Consider the following 22,804-nt stretch of genomic DNA (forward strand, 5'->3'; position numbering starts at 1 on the left):
TTTTCAAAGCCACGAATTACGAAAAGCCAAGAGCGGTAGTAAAAAAAATAAAAAAAACCTGTCAAATCAAATGTCAATCTGTCATCACTAGACACAAAAATATCCAGCAATGTTTTTCAACCAATAGAATTTTTTTCCCTAGAATATGATTAAAGTTAACAAAATTGAATGAATAAACACAAAGAATCTAAAGTAACTGTCGTAAATGTAATGATTCAATAATACATTGTTAAATAAATCACAGCAATCTATAATAGTGAAATGTAAACAAGTTTCGTAAAATGTGTAAATCTTGACAAATTTAAAGTTTATTTTTGTATAATGTATTGACTTTACGTATATACAATGAATCCGTACAAAGATGTGGAAGAAAGCTCCTTCTCAGCATCTCCACGCCTGGCCTATGAAGACATAGCGTCAAAACTTCTAAAAGATAATCTTTACCTAACTGCTTTGGAACTTCATACAGAGCTTGTCGAAAATGGCAAGGAACTACCTCAACTGCGTGAATTCTTTTCAAATCCTGGGAATTTTGAGCAACATGTCACAAGGAGCGCAGATTTTGCTTCTATGCGTATGTATAATGTTATTTTGCTTTTGTAAAACCACCAAACACAAGGTACACATTTGTTTAGTCCATTAATCATGTCCTCTCTTCTGTAGGACTGAGGGGTTTGGATGTTAGAGTGATCCACCAAACTGCAAAACAGAGAATACTTGACTTTGTTCCATATGAGAGTATCTCAGAATTTCATGGAAAAACCAAAAATATTATTTTCCATATCTACTGTAGGTTTCATATAACTGTTTTAATTTGTTGTGAGGTAATAATGAAAACTATTAATAAATTTAGCAGTGCATTGCTCTACTGGGACCAAAACAAAACAATTATCACTGACAGGTATCTTGTTGCCAATAGACCTGATGCTAGTGCGAGTGCTAGTCAATTGGTCAGCGTAGCCTGCAATATGAACAAAAAAAAAACTAGACTAATATCTTAGCATTCTACGGATTCACAGTGCAGGTGCCAGGTCCGTCGCATGGTAAGAGAAAAACTCCCAGCAGAGTCCTGGACTTGTGACTACAAGATATATGGTTAACACTTCCTACATCCGCTCGTGTTGTTCTCCTAAATAAATGATAGAAAAAAACGTAATTTAGCAATTATTTTAAAAATAATTTTTAGACCGATCTCCAAGTCAAGCAACTTTAGACTCTCTAGACACAGCAAGGTATTCTGAGGATGGCGGTGGCGACAGGGCAGGCAGTGGAGGTGATGTTGCAGTCCTAGAGTTTGAGCTGCGTAAAGCAAGGGAGACTATAAATGCTTTAAGAGCCAACCTTACACAGTTTGCAGGTAAGATATTGATTTTATTGTAATTATTGTTACTATTTAGATTTTATTATTAGTTTTAAGTATCTAATTAAGTTTATGGAAACTTATTGCTTCCTCTTATTGTAACACCTGTATTTATACAAGTGTGAATTATAAATAGTGTATTTTGCTATAAAACAATCTTTTTCTTAATATTGATACTTACCTTGAATAAATAGTATAAGTAATTAATAATAGTTGTTTCAATAATTTAATTAATAAACCCATATATTACTTGAACCTTTATTTAATTTGTCCTGTATATGTGGGTCAAATCATGAAATCTAAATTAGAACTGTTTCTTTGTTAGGGCTTTCAGCAGTAATAGCTCTTTTTAGTGACAGATTTTGTCTGGGGAAATACCATCAAACAGCATTACTGTTTCCCTGTCTGAAGGGCCGGCGCATACTACTGCGCCACGGAGGCCGGGTGTAGAAACCGAAAGGAGTGTGGATTTTCATCCTCCTCCTTACAAGTTAGCCCGCTTCCATCTTAGACTGCATCATTACTTACCATCAGGTGAGATTGTAGTCAACGGCTAACTTGTAAAGAATAAAAAAAAAAGGGCATGGTAACCAGTGAAATTACAGGCACATACGGTTTAACACCCATGCCTTAGGTTGATGCCAAGGTTAACATGTTAATTAAGTAAGTCCATGGAGGCAAAAATAGACCACCAAGATCAACCAATGTGCTTGTAGATGTACCTTGGTGGATCTTGATGGTCTATTTTTGCCTATAAATAACAATTAATATGCAATTTCTTTATTATAGATGGAGATTCAGCTCTAGATAATAATTCTAAAAGCAATTTCAACCAAAGATCTCTAAAACCACATGAGAAAAGAGCTCTCAACTTTTTAATCAACGAATATCTCCTTCTACAGAATTATAAACTGACTAGTATAACATTTTCTGATGAAAATCCTGACCAGGTATTATTTTTTATATCATTATCTAACGCCGCTCCAAAAAAAGCATTGTGTATTAAAAACGCTGTTGTAGGAACATATACATTGGAATGCATTATTTGTATTTGAACACTTTTTGAATATCCATTAAAAAAGCCTTTGTGCGAATGAGGGCTTATTCTTGAGTAATTCTAAAGTTTTTTCTTTTGTCTCCTCAGGAATTTGAAGATTGGGATGATGTTGGCTTGAATATGCCACGCCCAGCCAATCTGATATCACTATTTTGGGGAAGCACAACAAATATGAATGTGCCCAAAGCCGATGCAAGTACTGCAACAGACATGTGTACTGCAAACATCATGTGCCAGACAGAAAATGATGATGTGTGTGTGAGTTGCCCGATATCATTAGACCATGACAATGAGTGGAATCATGAGGTGATTAACTTACACTGCTTATATACGATGTACTAACACTGTTAATAAGAGATTGTCTACTTTACCTGAACCTCCTATATAAAATGTAATTAAATTGTGTGTGTCAGCTCCGACGCACACTATGTACGTCTAAATACTTACGCCTGAAAAGTGAATGGTGCACAGAATAGGTTGCGAACAAAAAACGTGACGCTGTCATTTGTTCATTGAATTTTACTGTCCATATTTTTTTCTTAAGTCCATTTCGAGGACTATATATGAACAATCGATTCTTAAGAAGTCAACTTTAATAAATTTTATACTTATTTTAATATTTTAGCAAATATTTAGCAAATATTAGAAATGTGGTGTTTTTCTCTTTAAACATGGACTGCAGACTTATAAATCAATTAATTGTATGGTAAGTCCATAGACTAGCATTGTCTGTAAAGACTATATCTAAGAAAGGTTCCAATGACATAAAACTGGAGAAGTGTTCATTTCATGTTAGACAATCTCTTAAATGGTTTGTTTTCTGCCTATCCATGTATACATCGGCTTTAATGATTTGTGACAATGCCTATGCATGCTAATTTTTACTACTGGACTTATTGATTGAAGATACTGATAAATTTTCACATGGCAATGTCTCTGAATAGTCTTGTAATCCACTGGATATGACCTCTAGCTTTGAGGAACCCTCTCTCTTGGGTGGTGAATGTGGTCTGGGGCATGCACCTCCGACTTTTCAGTTATGTACATTTTAAGAAATTAAATATCACGTGTCTCAAAGGTGAAAAAAAGCATTGTGAGGAAACCTGCATGCCTGAGAATGTTCTCAATTCTGGGCAATTGTAATGGACTATTAGCCTAACTACTCTCATTCTTAAAGGAAACTCGTGTTCAACAGTAAGCAAACTATGGGTTGTAAATGATAATGCGTAGAGTGTTTTGTGAGGTCTTCTATTTAAGTACTACCACCGCTTGACTCTGCTGTAAAGCAGCATTATTCTATTCCTGGGGCTAGTGACCTATTCCATAGGCTGATCGGCCTGGGAGACAATTTGTATGACAACTTCTTTGCATGCCTTAATGAAGTTTTGCTGTTTATAGACAATGATTTTCTACTTTCTATCATCTTTGGGTTCTCATTAATTTAATGTCCGATTTCTGTGCATGACTCCGTGTTCATATGAGTGAATTTGTGTGTTAATATTTCATTACTTCTATTTATAATAACTAGAGAACAGATTATTTGCATATTGTAGGTAGACATATTCGCTGGTTACTGTATTTTTTGTTGTATAGCTGTGGTGGGTACATAATTTTCATTCCTTTATGTTATTTTTAGTTCCACATTTAAATGCAGAAGGAAATGTTTTGTCATAGCTAAAGTAATTCTCATCATTAAAATACAATCCAAATACTGATATTTAGACTGTTATAGTTTTAAATTTGCTCTAGAGGATCAGAACTATTATTTGATTGTTACATTTATTATGAATGATATATGCATTTATAATTTGGATTGCCATAATGGTCTAATAATTGGCTACCAGTGATGTAATCTAGGATTCAGGCTTTCTATGTTTGCTTATAACCTGGTCTCTAGTCACAAGACGGCATATACTTTTCTTGTTCTTTGTTACCAATGAATTATCCTATTGCGCTGACCGCCCCTTCAAATCATTCAATTACATTTTATATATACATTCTAGATATATATAAAAGATGAGATGTGGCTATTGACAAACCTCATATTGGCATGCAGTACATCACAGTTCAGAACATTTTTTTAGTTTTAATTCAATTTGTATGTTATGTGATGGAGGAGACGCCCTTAGAGAGTCGTTTCGCATATCTACTCAGGCTTCTGCCTTCGGGCCCCATCAGGCGATGCTTCTGCGCTCGCCCAAACCTTCCTGTGATGCCGCTGATGTCCCATAAGGAGCCTACGGCACTTACATAATCAGGAAAAAAAAAGTGATAACATATATCTCAATTGCCTCTCTCTATAGAAATTAAATTTTTCGATAAATTTTTGTAATTCAAACATTGTTTTTAAAAATATATGGCTGAATGTGACTTTCAAGTAGCACAAATAAATTGTAAAATTAATTCCGAAACGAATGAGACCTTGTCCTCCTTACAGCTTTTAATACAAGCGGAAGAGATAGAATTACTGAAACAGAAAATAACAGCATTGGAAACGGAGAAATTGAATTTTCAAAAATTATATGACGCAGCATTAGTTAGCCTCAACTCTCTTACAAGTCCCACATCCGAAAGTAAAGTTCTAGAATTACAAATATCAAGTGAAAAAATGCTCAGTACGCAGTCAAGGTTGGAGCAAGTGAATGAGATTAAGCCACTGACATGTACAGCTATGGAGAATCATTATGGAAGTGGAAATTCAACTCACAGTGCAACGCCTGAGCAGTTTGAAATGATATATAGTGAGAAAACAAGTACTGGGATGTGAGTATTCGTAACCATTATTATTTGCCCATTTTATATATGGAAGATCATGTGAACAAAGTGACCATAAGACGTAATGGTTAGTGAAAGACTGACATTCATAAGATTAAGTTATTGGACATTATCTTAGTATAATAATAAGGTATTATAAGTTTAGGTTAAAGTTAAATTACTAATTAGTCACATAAGTAGGCTAGATCGTAATTTTATAAAGTAACAAATTGGTACTTTACAACAGAGAAAAACAATTAACGGCAGACTACTGGGCCGAGCTTTCCTTCATACTCTATGGAGGGAAGCTCGGCCCAGTAGTCTTTAGATAAAGAGTTTGGATTAACCAAGCTTCTCTAATAAGGCTTGGCGGGCTCGCAGGTGTAACACCACCAACTGCCGAACTTTGGCTGAGCTTTTGATGAAAGAAAAACTCAGTACATTGTTGGCCGACCCAGGAAACAAACTCAGAACCTTCCTATCCAAAGCCACTCAGACTTCTCACTGAATCAAAAGGGCAGTTTTTTAATCTAGAGCCCATATTTAAAGTAATTTGTTTTATGAACTCTAGCAAAAAATTAAGTATGTCCAAAATTTTATTTTTCAGGACAAAGAAGGATGGCTCAAACACCAGTTCATTCGAGCCGGGTTTGATCACAGACAGTGTGCGCGGTTCCCCTGTCCGGCGAGGCAGCGTGACCACACTCGACGAGACACTCAGCATGAACGATGCGAGCGAGTGGACCCGCGTGCACTACGACTACAACACCATAGACAACAGCAAGGAGATGTGGATTGACAGGTAGATATATCACAGACAGCGTGCGCGGGTCCGCTGTCCGACGAGGCAGCGTGACCACACTCGACGAGACCCTCAGCAAGAACGACGCGGGCGAGTGGACCCGCGTGCACTACGACTACAACACCATCGACAACAGCAAGGAGATGTGGATTGACAGGTAGATATATCACCGACAGCGTGCGCGGGTCCGCTGTCCGGCGAGGCAGCGTGACCACACTCGACGAGACCCTCAGCATGAACGACGCGAGCGAGTGGACCCGCGTGCACTACGACTACAACACCATCGACAACAGCAAGGAGATGTGGATTGACAGGTAGATATATCACCGACAGCGTGCGCGGGTCCGCTGTCCGGCGAGGCAGCGTGACCACACTCGACGAGACCCTCAGCATGAACGACGCGAGCGAGTGGACCCGCGTGCACTACGACTACAACACCATCGACAACAGCAAGGAGATGTGGGTTGACAAGTAGATATATCACCGACAGCATGCGCGGGTCCCCTTTCCGACGAGGCAGCGTGACCACACTCGACGAGACCCTCATGTTAGATCATCGCAATAACGAAGAAACACAGATGTAACTCCATATTTTCTCTCCTATTTAGCTAATAATGTTTGAATTTTTTCACTATTTTAATATTTTGTGGCAAGTCAGAACGACCAAAAATAAATCAATCATTAATGTTCTATAATAAAAATAAAGCCTTCTTGTATTCAATAATAACATTATTTGTTGACAGTTCCCTTCCTAACCATTTAAAGGAATCCATCCTAGCGTGGTGCAATGAGACGCTGGATATGAATGGACCTCTGGCGAACGACTTGTTGTGCGAACTGGTGAACAGCGAGAAACCTATCACTCTGCCGGGATTGCTGCCACTTGTTGCTGACACTTTGCCCAGAGTAAGTCAATTTACTATTACTCAAAAAAATTCAACCGACTTCCAACTCAAAAATTAATCTAAGCTAAAAAGCGAAAAATAACATCTTACCTATGTGCTACCTTCTGATCAGTTTGAAGGCGGTGCCAAGTCAGTGATGTTTTAATTCAAGCCGTTTAAATTACGAAATTTCTGTGGATCTTTCAGAAACGGTTTTAATTAAAACACGACACTGGATTGGCACCGCCTAATCTTGTTCTTCCCAGAAAAACATATAATAAAAAAACTGTGAGATTCAGTTCAGAAATTACAAAAGAAAGCAATATTTTTTCCCGAGCGTGCAGTCAAAAAAGTGGAAACTTAATATATAGGTGTCACTATCATATTTATTTTATGCAAGATCATTTTTGTTTCTTTTGTGAGAAATCTTTTTCTTCGCTCGCCGATCGCTGCCACTTTGCCTCTACATTTTAAATCTCTGATTTATTTTCTGTACTATAATATGTATGTACTTTATAAATACATTCCTTCCTCTTAAATCAATCACACAAATCTATAGCTACACTAAAACTAAACTACATTTAAATCCGTTTCATAGTTTAAAAGATCTAAGCGAACATACATCGGGCCAGCGTGGTGGACTATTAGCTAACCCCTCTCAGAGGACGTGCTCAATAGTGAGCCGCATATGGGTTGTTAGTGATGAATGATGACATTATAGGTTCTACCGCACACGTTGGTAGCTAGACGCAGCGAGGCGGCGGCCTTGTTAGCGGCGGCGGCGGCATTATTACCACCAGGCGACGCACGGCGACCGCGGCTACTGCATTCCTTACTGACGCTCTACAAGAAACCAGAACCACCAGACGCCAAAGCTGTATGCGAAGGTATATAAATATGTACTTGTTATTGTTTCGCGGGAAAATTGTATGATGATAAAAAAATTTGATGTCTTAGTTGAATGAATCCGTTTTTGAATCTGAACAATTCCTCGTTACGTAGCTACCATTTGATGCAGACTTTTGCTTAGTACCTATCGTACGTCAACGAAATATTGTCGTCCAATAGCAGTGAAATCAAAAATCTCTCTCTTTCGTCGGGATGGGATAAAAAAGAGAGAGCTATATTTTTTTGTTATGCGCATCCTCGGTCGTCTGGAAAATAAGAGGTTTAATTGGTTTCTTTGCTAGTTCTTAACTTAAAAACAAGTCAAAAATACCTTCGTAAACACTCTCTACAATGGTAAAATGGGGTACAAGGCTCACATATTATATTGTGCACACACTCACCATTTATCCTGTGCAATGAAAGACTTTGCAGCCATGGTTAGGTAAAAACGCGTAAAAAAGGGAATCCAGGCCAATGTGTTTCCTTGAACTTGCTTCGCGATTCAAGCAAACAAAAATGTACTGATGTAATCTATAAACGACTTGGCCGATATCATTTCAGGAATAAAACTGACATCAATAACTTTAAACCTTCTCACATTAAAAATTGACAAAATTTTTATTTCAGCAACATGTCTAGTAGTGAAATGGGGTGGCAGCGGTGAGGTTCTATCTTCAATAGCCGAATTATTAGCCTCAAGGTCACCCGAGCGACGTGTTTTAGCCAGTCAGATATGCCTTTCCATAGCCCCATACGTCCCCATAGAACTGTGCACGTCTTTGCTACTGAGTCTAGTAGTTTTGATGTGCGAATCTAGTGAACCAGAGATAAGAAGCATAGGCCTTAAGTCAGCATGTCTAATTTGTCCTGTCGCCGAACATAAGTATGGGCAACTGGAGACTATTATGTTCAATTTCCTGAAGGATACAGTTGATAAAAATGTGAAGGACACTGTAAATGTATTCGTCCCAGTGTTGGCGAGGAGTGCTTTAATTGCTGGTAAGTTTTACGTGCGGAATTCGTTTTAAATCTCCCAAAATTCAGGGTAAAATTGTCATTATGATGGGAAAGTGACAATACAGAAGAGACATTCTTATTTAAATTTTAAAACTGCATAGAAAATCTAGATTTATTTATTTGCTATTGACTCTATTTTTGGGTGATCGAAAATATAATAGTGAAGTTTGTTTTACCTATTTTGATTTTTTTAAACTACCAACTACATAATTATGTGATTTGAAAATGTCATGTTTATTAGCAAATAAAAATACGGTACGGTGTTTTTTTAAGTCAAGCTAAAAATAATTCTTAATAATTATTTTTTTTTATTATTTGTTGTTGTATTTTGACACTTTTCGTGGATATTTTAAAGATTTCTCAAGCATTTTTGTAACTTTTTATATTGGATGTATAACGTCTCTATTTACAACAATTATATTCTACGCCAAACTTCTAGTCCGCTCTGAAGTTGCAACACTTAGATGTAGGCTTAGTTACAAGCACCTATGAAACGTCAAGTTATGTTATTGTGGTGACTTTTAAATTCAAAAACTTAGAATAAAAGTCATAATGGTAGAAAATGTTTTTGTATCCTGTGTAGTATGCCTATTGTTCAGAGCGGACTACATTAGTATTTCAGTTTTATTTATTATCTATAATGATTTTTAGTGTACTGTAACCCTACTTTACAACGAAATATTTTCTTTCAGGAAAGTTTTCATCAGAACTGTGCACCAAAATTATGTCAAACATATTAAAAGCGTGCACAGATACCGAATGGAAAACCGTGATTCTATACTTAGATGTAATGAGATCTTTAGTTATACCCAAACTGGCCTACGTGATAAATGTACAAATAGTTAAGGACGCGAATGTGAATAACTGTGATATGGAAACTATTAACCTGCAAGATGTACCTTTGAATGAGAAATTTATTGATTTACAATGTTACATGACTGACCATTTGGACGCTAAAGTGTTGTTAGGATATATGAATAGTTTGTTAAAAGATAATGAACAAGTTAGGTGGACGGAATTGAAGTGGTTTATCAATGAGTAAGTATTTTTTTTTTATGATTTATTGGACACAAATATGACAGCAAAAACAAAACAAATGTTGCTAATGTGAGTAGGGTGTACAGGCGGCCTAGCTAAAAGCGATATATCTCAGGCTGCATTGCAATCAACAACCTGTAATGGCTCAGCTCTCGGGTCGTGACCGAAAGTCTAAGCCTGCCAGTCCACTGAAGCGGAGCGAGGCAGCGGAGCCGAGAAACGGAGACTTATGAACTAATAGGATTGCACAAAATCTCCGCTCCTCGTAAGTGGACAGATACTTGCAAGCTAGTTTAAAAATTCATATAATAGCGGTAAACGGAGCGGGGTTAAATCAATTAAATTTAACATAGTCAGCAACTCCGCCCCACACCCTCGCTCCGCTCCGCTGGACAGACACAATACGCAACTCCGCTCCGCATTAGCCCATTTCTCCGCTCCGCATTAGTCCATTTCTCCGCTTCGCATTAGTCCATTTCTCCGCTCCGCATTAGGCCGTTTCTCCGCTACGCTCTCTTGCTCTGCTCTGGTGGAGGCCAGAGGAAAAATGAAAAAGTTGCTTTCAAGTTATTTGTGTAATAACGCAAACAAAAATTCGTTATTCTAACGCTGTCGATTACAAAGAAATTAATTTAAAAAAAAGTGGACGAGCCATTTTGAGATTTAACGAGACTAAAGAACAATCTGCGTGATCGAATCAGAAATGAGGAGATCCGAAGACGAACCAAAGCCGCTGACATAGCTCAGCGAATGCGTAGCTGAAGTGGCAATGGGCGGGCCACATACTTCGAAGAGCCGATGGACGGTGCAGGAATGACGACCCCGCACCGAAAAGCGCAGTGTTGGTCGACCCCCCACTAGGTGGACAGAGGACATCAAACGGATGCTGGCGGCTCGAGCCCGTTGTGCTTGGAGGTCCATGCAAGAGGCCTGTGACCACCAGTGGACGTTCATCGGCTGATAATTATAATGATGATGAAAGAACAGTAATTAATTTTTGCTATCATCTATTATTATAACCAAGTTATGTTCCAGGATAAAACAAATACTCGAAATTGCAACAAAAAGCAAAGCATTGAACCACCACGTGTTATACGAGGCAGTTATAACGTTATTTACCGCTTACGTCGATAACTTCGGGCTTGAGTTCACGTCGAGAATACTCAGGCCGATATTCAACGACATTATTGCGGAATTGGAGAATAAATTGGAGAAATTGCACGCGGTGAATGTGGACAGTGTTGTAGTTGTCGGTGTTTATTTAGTTACGATTTTAATTGCGATAGAGAAGAGCGAGCAACGTGCAGAGTTTCTTCAAAAGTAAGTATATTGTGGCGTCATAGACCAGTGGATATGATCTCTGCCTTCGATTCCGGAAGGTTCGCATCCGATCCGGGGAATAACCTTCAACTTTTCAGTTATGTGCATTTTAAGAAATTAAATGTCACGTGTCTCAAACGGTGAAGGAAAAACATCGTGAGGAAACCTGTATAGTTGTGAAATTCTTTAATTCTCTGCGTGTGTGAAGTCTGCCAATCTATATTGGGTCAGCGTGGTGGACTATTGGCCTAACCCCTTACATAATGAGAGTAGACTTGAGCTCAGCAGTGAGCCGAATATGGGTTGATAATGATGATGAATGATGGATGAAATCATTACTTTATCAAAAAAAGTTTGATACAACGTTTTACGACATTTTTAAATCATCTTTAATTTGTTCACAACGGGGACAAGCTAAAATCGACCACACAGCTTAAGTTTTACGATTTTTTTTTCTAGTTCTAGTCTTATGATTGCTTTGTTTGTTCGTTATCTTGTTTTTAAGCTTGTTGGTAATAGAAAAAATAATACAGCTCCAAATGATACTTAACCGCTTTGGTACACCGCCGAACATTTTGTCCAAGAAGAGTGACCAAAAAAGTATTTTTTTTTTTCAAGAAACATACATCTATACATCATATTATTATCTCCATACACTATATACGAGGGGAATATCTGGGTTCCCTGGGCCGACGTTGTATGGGCATTCCCCTTTTCGAGCGGTACGTAGGTAGAACTCTGAAGCTCACTATGCAGTTGCAGCTTGAAACAGTCGATCCTGCTTCAAGCTGTTCGTGTATGCCCGACATTAGAGTGCCAATCCATCCATGTTACTTTGACTGGGCCTTGAAACTTTTTTTTAATATATAGATATTTAGTTTTCATATACACAATAATATAGTTTATAATTTGCAGGTGGGTTCTATACAGTAGTATCAGAGGGCTTCCAGTGAAAATATTCTCAATACCTTTCAAGTGGCTGGCGAAACACAAGCCGGATATACTGTACTTGTTCATGGAGCAATTGCGAGAATGTAAGTTTTTCAGTATAATAAAACCATTCAGTCGAACATAGAACTTCCTCCTTTTTGGAAGTCGTTAAAAGGCTATTTGGCTTCTGATTTAATTGCTGCCTCTTCTCTGCAGAACCTGCCTTCTGAACCGGTGGTAGAGTCTTTACAAATAGTCAAACTTGATGTTTTAAAAGTGCTTGTAAACTAAGCCTACTTGAAATAAATTTATTTCGTTTTGATTTGATATATTTTTGGGTATGCATTTATTAGCGTCAGGTTCATTTGCATTCTGTTGTGATCTATTTTGTACTAATACGTTCTATGACCTTTCTGCTTGGAAGCAACTAGATTGGCTTTCATCTTCACATAAAGATAATTAATAATAAATACTTGAAAAAATCTCATTTTTAAATGATGATTTAAAAGAACAACTATTAAGTTTCTTGCCAGCTGTTCTCAGCAGAATCTGCCTTTCGACCGGTGGTGGAGTCTCAGAAAATAATAATATAATCAAACGTCAATAGGGAATGAGTATAAGCATAAGTGAAGTCTGAAAGTGACCAGTGTCAAAAAAGTTAAGGAGTAAAGGTTTGCTTGGTAAGGACATGCAATACGAAGACATGAAAGTCATACTAGCGATACCAGCAAAATCTCTCTATAATTTGCTTAAATACTACTCTTAACTAGGCCTAGGCCTAGAACTGCAGCAAGTTTTATATTACAATGGGTATGGGATCTTACCAAATTTGGCTAGGCAGGGAGAACAACACGACCGGAGAAGGGGAGTGTTAAACGATTGCCAAGGAATTCCTTAACCCTGGTATATCCATTGGTAACAAGTCCAGAGCTCTGCCCGGCATCCGCACAGTGAATCCATGGAATGCTAATATATTCATCTCTGTGTTAAGTGGGTAAAGGAGATGATGATAATGATGATGATGATACTCGAAATAAACGCATCTTGAATTTTGAATTCCAGTCGCAGCGAGCAGTTGCGACAGCTCGAGTGGCAGCACGATACGTGTGTACATCGCAACGCTCGTCACTGAACTGCTGAATTTGACCGACGTCGAAGAAGAGTGTATAGAGAAGCAAATGCTACCGGCTGTTGTTGCGCTACTCTATGATAACGATATGTGAGTTAAATTTACAGATTTAGTAAAATTTTAAGTAATTATCATGTTTATTCTTCTAGCTATTGATTCACGGCCTTGCATAGATTTTAGTTTGCATATTGATTCTTTCATTGTGACAGCACTATTTGGCGCAGTCGGCAGGACGGGCTAACACTGTCCCGGAGTAATGTTTTCATAGCGGTTCTAAAAATGGCGTACCATGGCATGCATAGGTTCCAGTTTGCATGTAACTGTCCTTTTTTCATATTCTTTATCTTATTTTTATCTCTAAGGCGCAGTCGGTATTTTATTCATTTGTTCAGAGCCGTTCGAGAAGGTAGTGTGACAAGAACTTGCACAAGTTCTAGTTTATCTGTGACTCTCCTTTTGCTGTCATATTTCTTTATGGCGCAGTCGGTAGGACAGCATAGGATACACTGATAATGTTATTTATTCTGAGCGGTTCGAGTTGTGGCTATCACAGCGTGGGGAAACGTGACGAGCATTAGTTTGAGTTTGCCTATAACTCCTTTAGTTCTCACATCCCCATATGGCGTAGTCGGTAGGACAGAATTTCTAACTATTGACTCATTTGTTTAGAGCTGTTTGAGAAGTGGTGATCACGATTTGGGGCAGCGTGACGAGAACCTTCATTAGTTTGAGTTTTCCTATAAAACTGCGCCATATCGGGATGTGATGACAAAAGTGACAGAATTCCTAACTGATGAATCATTTGTTCAGAGCTGTTCGAGAAGTCGCGATCACAGCGTGGGGCAGCGTGACAAGAACCTGCCTAGGCCGCGGGCTGGCGTGCGAGGAACAGTGTTGGGCGCCGTTTGAGAACATTCTAAACGCGGGCGCAGTGTCAGGGCGAGAGGGTGCACGCGCGGCGGAGGCGCTAGCGCTGCTCGTGCTGCCCACTGTCGACAGCCACGCTGTTTCTGAGAGAGGTACTAAAAAATGTTTATTGTGACGTCATATTCTTCTCCTGTGGTATCGTAATTGCCGAAATTAACCGGCACACAAAACAATTGATCATTTTCCCCACTAGGTGAACTGAGGACATAACCCGCTGTATGTCCTTGATCCGGACAGGGGGGGTTAACCAACACTGCGTTTTCCGGTGCGGGGTCGCCATTGGAACGCCATTCCATCGGCTCTTCGAACTATGTGGCCTGCCCATTGCCACTTCAGCTTCGTGACTCGCCGAGCTATGTCAGTAACTTTGGTTCGTCTGCAGATTTCCTCATTTCTGATTCGATCATGCAGAGAAACTCCGTGCATAGTTCGCTTCATCGCCCACTGAGGGACTTTCGAAATTATTTGAAATATTTAACAAAAAATATATCTTTAAAATATGATGCTAACTATGGGCCTTATTAGAAGGCTCAAAGTCAGCGGGCTATAGAGCTTCTCTGCGTGATTGAATAAAAAATGAGGAGATCCGCAGACGAACCAAATTCACTGACATAGCTCAGCGACTCACGAAGTGGCAATGGGCCACATAGTTCGAAGAGGCTATAGACGTGGTCTCAAGGTGCTGGAATGGCGACAGTGTTGGTCGACTCCCACTAGGTGGACTGAGGACGTCAAGCGGTTTGCATGAGCCGCCGGATGCTGGCGGATCGAGACCGTTGTGCTTGGACGTCCATGCAAAAGGCCAAAAGTTCAGTGGACGTGCATCGGCCGATAAGGATGATGATGATGATGATGATGATGATGATGATGATAAAATATAAATTACAGCAACTTTTGATTGAATGAATTTTTAATTATTTGTACTGTTTATTCGGCCTCCGTGGTGCAGTGCTATGCGCAATGGATTTACAAGACGGAGATCCTGGGTTCGATCCCCGGCTGGGCAGATTGAGATTTTCTTAATTTGTCCAGGTCTGGCTGGTGGGAGGCTTCGGCCGTGGCTAGTTACCACCCTAGTGGTAACTAGAAACTAGTAGAAAGGGGTGTGGATTTTCATCCTCCTCCTAACAAGTTAGCCCGCTTCCATCTTAGACTGCATCATCACTTACTATCAGGTGAGATTGTAGTCAAGGGCTAACTTGTAAAGAATAAAAAAAATTAAAACTGTTTCAGCGGTGTCGCTGCTGTGCGCGCTGTGCCACGCGCGCGCGGCGGGCGAGTGCGTGTGCGCGCTGGCGCCCGCGCTGCAGCTCGCCGCGCACCACTGCGCGCACCACCCCACGCTGCTGCCTGCGCTGCGGTCAGTATATGCGGGCGGCGGGGGGAAAGACTGCGCGGTTGTGAAATCGTGCGTGCGGGGAAGTGAAGTGCATCAGTCGTTGATTTTTCATGCATCGCTACAAGTTGCCGAGCTAGAGTACTTGGTATTCCGATTATACAGGGTGCTCGCGAGTGATTCCCATTTTTTTTTTTAGTTGAAAAAATTTGTTGTGCAGTTCGGGTCATATAAGTGGACTTGTCAGCACCTTGAAGTTATGGGAAATACTCCTGAGCATCCTGTATACATCTTGTATTCCGTGGACAGCGCATAGGACCACCTGTCTTCAGAGGATCCTCGAGTACTTCGGTCACATTGCCCGGAGAGAAGGAGATAACTTAGATAAACTGGTTATCACTGGCAAAGTGGAAGGGAAGAGACCTCGAGAACGTAGCGCGATGCGTTCGTCAGATCAAATGGGCACCACTCTCGATACAAAAGTACACGAAGCTTTACAAGTCGCGAAAAGACAATCCGCATGGCGACTTAGCGTCCCGGTACGATGTCGTGTAGAAACCGAAAGGGACGTGAATTTTCAACCTACTTTTAACAAGTTAACCCGCTTCCATCTTAGATTGCATCATCGCTTACCATCAAGTGAGATTATAGTCAAAGGCTAACTTACAAAGAATAAAAAAAAATTAGAATCACAAATCAATATCAAAAAAATTTTCACACAGGAAACTCGAGGAGACAGTACAAACGCCGTCTCTAGCTCAATACAAGCCCGCTATCGAAGCCCTACTCCACGTGGTGGGGTCCTCCGCGGAGGTCCCAAGGGTGCCCTCCCCGCGTCCCACCACCAACCTACAGGCGGCGCAGGAGGTCGGCCGGAGGGTCACACAGATATTCCAACAGTCGAAGAGCAATATGAACTTGCAGAGTATATTCAAAAAGAAACCTTAACTCACACTACTAAGGTTTCTTTTTAAATATACTACTAACTATACATAATACTGCTTGTGTTACAGCCTGATTCAAACTCTATTACATCTCGGAACATTGTGAGTTATCTAATGGTAGGCGTCCACATATCCACATCGTAGGTATCGGATTGAAGTGATTTCAAACGGATTTTAGTATTGAATCAACTTCGTAACGTAAACGTACCTATGGCCTGTGTTATTAGTACTAATATAGCTGACTATAAATTACTATACTCTGGGCTAAATTTTAGGTATCATCGGTAAGCGCCTTGATTTCAGTGGACGTTTGCGCAAAGCGACATTCACAGCTAACTTTCAAGATGTCATAAAGTTTAAATCGGGTTGTACTTGTTTTATATTTGAGCAAAGGCCTGCAGTGGTCAGAACTTCGTGATTTTATGAAAGTACCTAATAATGTAAATAACGTCACCCATGCTTCTATCTTAATTATAAAGCTTTATAAAGTCACGAAGGTCTGAACATCACAGGCTGACAGACCATGTATGGTATTGATTAATAAAGAGTAAAATTGCGTCAAGAATTCAATTCCAATCTCTAAAAAGATGGACGTGAACGTAATTTTACTTATTTTTATTTAATTTATACTAAAAAATATTAATTAAAAAACCTAGGCTAGTGACAAAACTGAGTAGAGAATTGACTTGCATAAAAATATTTTGTCTTTTATGTTTATACAATGTTATTAATTACACCTGATTCCTATAAAGGAGATGGTCCATTTCAGGTCTTGTACCCCGTATCATTAAAATTTATAAAATACAAGGATTTTATTAAAATCTAAATAACTAAATAAAAAGAAATAAATAAAATTAAAACCCAAGTTTTTGAGTTATATCAAGATGGCGCCCTTATAGCAACTATGACATAACAATTGACAGCAAACGTCAAATCGACTACTGCATTGAAAATGTCATCAATCCGCTATTACTACCCTTAATAGTGTTGCATTTCTTGGTAGAGAATAAATATTATTTCGAAAGAATTAAAGGAAATTCGTAGATTTATATAAACAAAAATAGTTAAAAAAAATATTTTCTTTTATTACCGCCAGGGTACAATGACTGATCCTGGGCTCCATACAATTTTGGACCATCTCCTTTATTAATCATTAAATGAACAAAAATTTTTTTTAAAGACATACAAATAAATAAAAGATCAAAAGAAAAATTACATATAGTTCTAGTATTTATTTCTTTAATTATTAACATGTTATATTATTAATACAATTTTCCACTCATATTTTCCTCTAGCTCTATGTATCTGAAAGTACTCGATTTATTTTTAAGCCAATACAAATTAGCCAATAGTAGAAATGTTGACGTTATGGTAGGGGAGCCCGTAATGCTGAATGAGAATTTACTCGAGTGTCGCGGGGACTTTTTAGCTGGCAAGTAACTCGCCTTACTTTAATCATTTTTCATTACTTTACCGATTGGTTGCTCTAAACGTATGACCCTTTATTTATAAAGGGTTCATAATTAATAGAGGTACTCAACAACATGCAATGTATCCTCCCTTTGTTCAACTGCAGCGCTCCAGAAAATTCTAAAAACCCCTATTGGGCTCCCCTATTATTAGGGAGTTTAAAATATTAATATATTATAAACGAAATATTTTTAAATTGCAACGCTTTGAATCATCAAAGGCTTCTGTGCGTCCATTGAAGCATTTTCTACGTTCATCTAAAGTGTTTTTCAGATAGCATAGTGACAGTTGCCTTATGACGTTCCTATTATGTACTATTATCGTGAATCGCGGCAAACTTTCAAGAGTGAAACGAACTGTCACCGTACCCACGCTATCTAAAAAACACTACAATGTTTAATCCATAGGTTCTCAACATAGGCAATAATGCCCACTTGTGGACTTAGGAGATTTTCAAGGAGGTTGTAAAGAAACAATAGAAGTTAAAAGGCATTTAGATGGCACATAAGTGAAGTAGGCAAATTAAAATAATATAATTTAAAAAAATAATATTTAAAATAATTGTGATGGGCGTAGCGGATAAAAAGTCTTAAAGGCGGTGGGCGAAACAAGGTTGAGAACCTATGATCTATTTACTAGATAAACAACTTTTTTTTTGCAATGAACGGTTTATGCTGAGCTGTAAACTCTTTCTGTTTGGTATCATAGACAGTTATATAATATCTTAAATAGGATGTACTGTTTGTGACACTAAAAAGAATAAACTCATTTTCTTTCTATCTTCGTTCTTTGACGGCTTGAAGAGTTGTGACGAACGTATTTAAATGCCTCCGTGGACAACGGGCGTAACATCATAAATTGCTATCAAACTTCAAATATGAGCTATTTTTACACCACTATAAATATTTATTTCTTTATCATCTATGCAATGTTTTTTGTACCGTAGCTTGCACAGAAGAATGTGATAGAACGTAGATATACGTCTATATTATTTGGCATTCAAAGTGCGATCTACTTACGACTAGCTGACGCTGCGCGGTTTCGCCCGCGTGGTTCCCGATCCCGTAGGAATACGGGGCCCTATAGCCTTACTCGATAAATGGGCTATCTAACACTAAAAGAAATTTTCAAATCGGACCAGTAGTTCCTGAGATTAGCGCGTTCAAACAAACAAACAAACTCTTTAGCCTTTAGCCTTTAGTAGAACTAGATCTTGAAATAAGTTCGGACACCTAATTTTAGAGCGTATGTGACATATCTATTTCTTTTTAATAATATTATAAATTTTAATGCAATATCATTGATTTTAAGAATAATATATAGATGTCGATTAATGACAAATCTGTTATTATAATTTAGTAACTTCAATTATACAATTTCTGTTAAAATTAGATCATTCCAATTTTCCACTTTTTATGGAAACAAGCGACAATGTACTTAATTACTTTATAATGTAGAATTGGAAAATTAATAAGTGAGAAATTGGATTTTAACCTTCAACTAACCATTATTTATTAGACGCTTCTAAATTAATGTAATTTTATTTGTTAAAAAAAAGTATTCTCTTACATTAATAAAAGTAATTCACGAAGTTTAAGGTGTCAGTAGTTATTAGGAATGGCGTAAACAAATGTTAAAGACAGCATGACGCAGATAAAATAAATCAGATAATTCCATCGACCTCTCATAATAAAAGGACGCACAATCATGTAGAAAATTTCACTTAAAAACTGGCCAATTTTACTTTGCCAGTTTTAGAGCTATTAGTAAAGAAAATTATACCGAAAGGCCTTTAAATATAGTTCAATATTCAATAAAATCCCAAATTCACAGCAAATTCAACCTTAAGGCTTAAGTTTAAGGTCGAATTTGCAAATGCGACTACTTGATTTGAGTGCCAAGAAGTTGTGTTTGGCACTCATTGAGTGGGAACGTTTTTTGGTCGCTGATTGTGCCTCCACTTTTAATAGGAGATCGATAGAAAATTCACGGATTTAGATTCGGAGCAATTACCTTCTATAGGACCTGCCTCGCTAGAGGTTACCCATCTGTCAAAACTATTTAATCATGATCAAATGTGTTACCTGCGTCTATAGAATCGATGTTCCATTGTGTTAAAATTACACGTGTGTGTTATAACGATTTAAAATTTTAGTTGTGTGTAGCGTAAGGACACAGGATATATTTATTGGTGTTGAATATTTTCTATGTGTAAGTTAACCTCGTCCTTCTTTAAAAAAACAACAGACAATTTTGTTGGTGAATTTGAGTTGCAAGTCCAATAGACGGTAATTGGTCTAAGACTCGATATCGATTTATTTTTTAATTTCTAAAAGTAATCCTTTTTTGGTAGTCTTATTGAACGTTATAAAATTAATACTGTTAGAGATAATTTGTTTTGAAGAATAAAACATTTGGTTGTGTTGTCTGCGCAATGCCTTCAGAGTAGACACTGTTTTTATTCGTAGAAACGGCAGCTTTTATCGTTTTACATGGCAATGATATAATTTACAATATACAGGATGCTCCGGAGTATTATCCATAAATCTAGGGTTATATTCTTTATCGAAAATTAATTAAATATGTTTAAAGAACATGCGTTCTAAACTTAATATTTTCGGAGTAAATAATATTATTTTTGAAAATAGGTCTTAAAATGTGTTCCATATACGCATCCTATAATTATGACGTAGCCAAATTTTAAAATGCAAGGATAGAAAAAAACATTCATTTATTCACATGGATAGTCGAAATTATTTGAATTACTTTGTATGCACAGAGTATTTACAAGCAGTGCGGTGAAGGTGACGAAACCTATAAAAAAAACAAACGTCACGCGTCTCCTTGACATCCGCATATACAAACATTTTTCATAATTTGTATTTCAAAATTTAAGACTAACAATAATTATGTGGGTAAATTAATATAATAATCAATTATTGCCAATGAAAAAATACTCCGTCTTATGTCTTTAGTTTTTTTAGTGTGAACAGTTTTTAAAATATTTAACGCCATAAAACGCCATTTTTCTTTAATATTGAAAGTTACTGATGCGACGCTTCGTGTCGTACTGACTCGAGAATGTATTGGTTTTTGAATTTTGTATTTGGAGCGGCTACGACACCGTCGTGTTCCGTGCGCTCCATCTGCCTATTATTCCTATATTCTTAATTTGTGTTTGTATGATTGAAAACAACACATAAAGTTTTTATTTTTTAGTTCAACAAATATTAGTTATGCAGTTCGGCTCCTATAAGTGGACCTTGAAGTTATGGGAAATACTCCCGAGCACCCTGTATATTACTGAAATAATATATGTTTTCGATTTTCTAATACTTATATGGTGCTAAGCGAACTTTGTTTCCTATAATTATGTTGTATTTATTGTATAAGTTTTAAGTATTATTTGAAAGTTTTTATTACAGTAGATGTGGTTGTTCAAACGAATTATTTTGAGCATGTTGTGGTTCAATATAAAAAGTACCTGTGAAAGTTACGATCTATTTGGTTGTCCTGCTATATATGGTCGGATACAATATTTACGACGTACGTCATAGAGTCAAGACGCGTGAAGCAACGGGGTGATGACTTGCTGCCGCGCCCCTACGTTACCGCTGATACCTAAAATCTGGTATTGCGCAGCTTAACGCACGATGTTCCGAAACGTCATAAAGCATTGAATCCGACTATACTCGTTTTAATATATGTTATTGTTATATAACTATCTATCTATTTAGTTATATAAGATAGTATAGTCAGTGGCGTGCATAAGGCTAAATTCACCTAATTAGGAAAATCTGCATTTGATAAGCATAAAGAAAAGCGCCGGCAATATACCAAGCGTGTATATACACTGAAGGTTAATTTCGTTATTGAATGATCATTTTACACACATAAAATAAATAAAAATATATAAACGATGGTAATGGCGTCAACAATGTGTTGCTATGGTTACCTACGTATAGCAACTTACACCTGAAAATGTCTTCGCATAGTTTAACTTTAAGAAATTAAATATCACGTGTCTCAAACGGTGAAGGGAAAACATCGTGAGGAAACCTGCATACCAGAGAATTTTCTTAATTCTCTGCGTGTGTGAAGTCTGCCAATCCGCATTGGGCCAGCGTGGTGGACTAAGACCTAAACCCTCTCATTCTGAGAAGAGACTCGAGCTCAGCAGTGAGCCGAATATGGGTTGATAATGATGAATAGTTCAACTTACAGGCCACTTACTATACCTACTCATACGACTACCTACTTGTTGACAATATGATGATATTATTTGTGTTAGACATTAATGTTGATGTACTTAATATGCTTGCACGCATTCTACGAATCTCATGACATTGGAACAAAGATTTAATTCGTTAGATCTACCTTTATGTACCTAAAGTCTAGATATTTTTTTCGTCACTTGGGTTTTGATAGCGAGTAAATTATAAACACAGGTTATCTAGATCTAGATATTTAGTGTGATCATAGCTAGAACTTACTTAATTATTGTCGGAGTATACCCAACTTGTTTGTTGAACTCATACGGGGCCCTTAGTTATGAGCTTGTTCATACAACGCGCTAGCTCTTACATTTTCTTTTAATTTGACACAACTTTACTTAAAAATAGATTATTGATGGAGAAACAGTTCCATGATTTTCATAGTAAAGGTAAATCTAGCGAAGTAAATATTTGTTAATTCTTAGACTAATACCACTTCAACTCTATTGTTATAAATTTTCAAGTTACGTGTGATAATATAATAAATACTATGATGAATATGAAATTATTTTAACGTATCGTATCGGCACATGAAACTATAGGTTGTGTCAACATAAAAGTAGTGAAAAAAATATACATTTGATAATTAAATTGGTATTTTATTTTCACCTTTAATCATACACTGCTTTATCGCAAAAAGCATTCATCAGGCTACTGAAATTGTTTGAAGAATG

General features: G+C 37.6%; 1 protein-coding gene across 3 annotated transcripts; it reads left to right on the forward strand.

The window, feature by feature from the left end:
* Positions 1-58: 58 nt before the first annotated feature.
* LOC112052054 (RAB11-binding protein RELCH homolog) lies at positions 59-22,721 on the forward strand. 3 transcript variants are annotated; one of them, XM_052885803.1, is made up of 16 exons: positions 59-574; positions 1,187-1,357; positions 2,150-2,310; positions 2,505-2,723; positions 4,855-5,180; positions 5,779-5,973; positions 6,717-6,879; positions 7,579-7,744; positions 8,373-8,744; positions 9,455-9,800; positions 10,836-11,120; positions 12,036-12,154; positions 13,113-13,269; positions 13,990-14,198; positions 15,340-15,466; positions 16,165-22,721. In XM_052885803.1, exons 1-16 carry the CDS (start codon positions 346-348, stop codon positions 16,388-16,390), a joined length of 3,471 nt encoding a protein of 1,156 aa, XP_052741763.1. In that variant the 5' UTR covers positions 59-345; the 3' UTR covers positions 16,391-22,721. The 3 variants fall into 3 exon arrangements, with proteins under 3 accessions (XP_052741763.1, XP_052741764.1, XP_052741765.1); XM_052885804.1 differs by having other exon boundaries at positions 2,505-2,675; XM_052885805.1 differs by having other exon boundaries at positions 2,505-2,669.
* The last annotated feature ends 83 nt before the right edge of the window (positions 22,722-22,804 follow it).

This window comes from Bicyclus anynana, chromosome 15 (genome assembly GCF_947172395.1).
Source record: "Bicyclus anynana chromosome 15, ilBicAnyn1.1, whole genome shotgun sequence".
In the NCBI taxonomy this organism is placed as follows: Eukaryota; Metazoa; Arthropoda; class Insecta; order Lepidoptera; family Nymphalidae; genus Bicyclus; species Bicyclus anynana.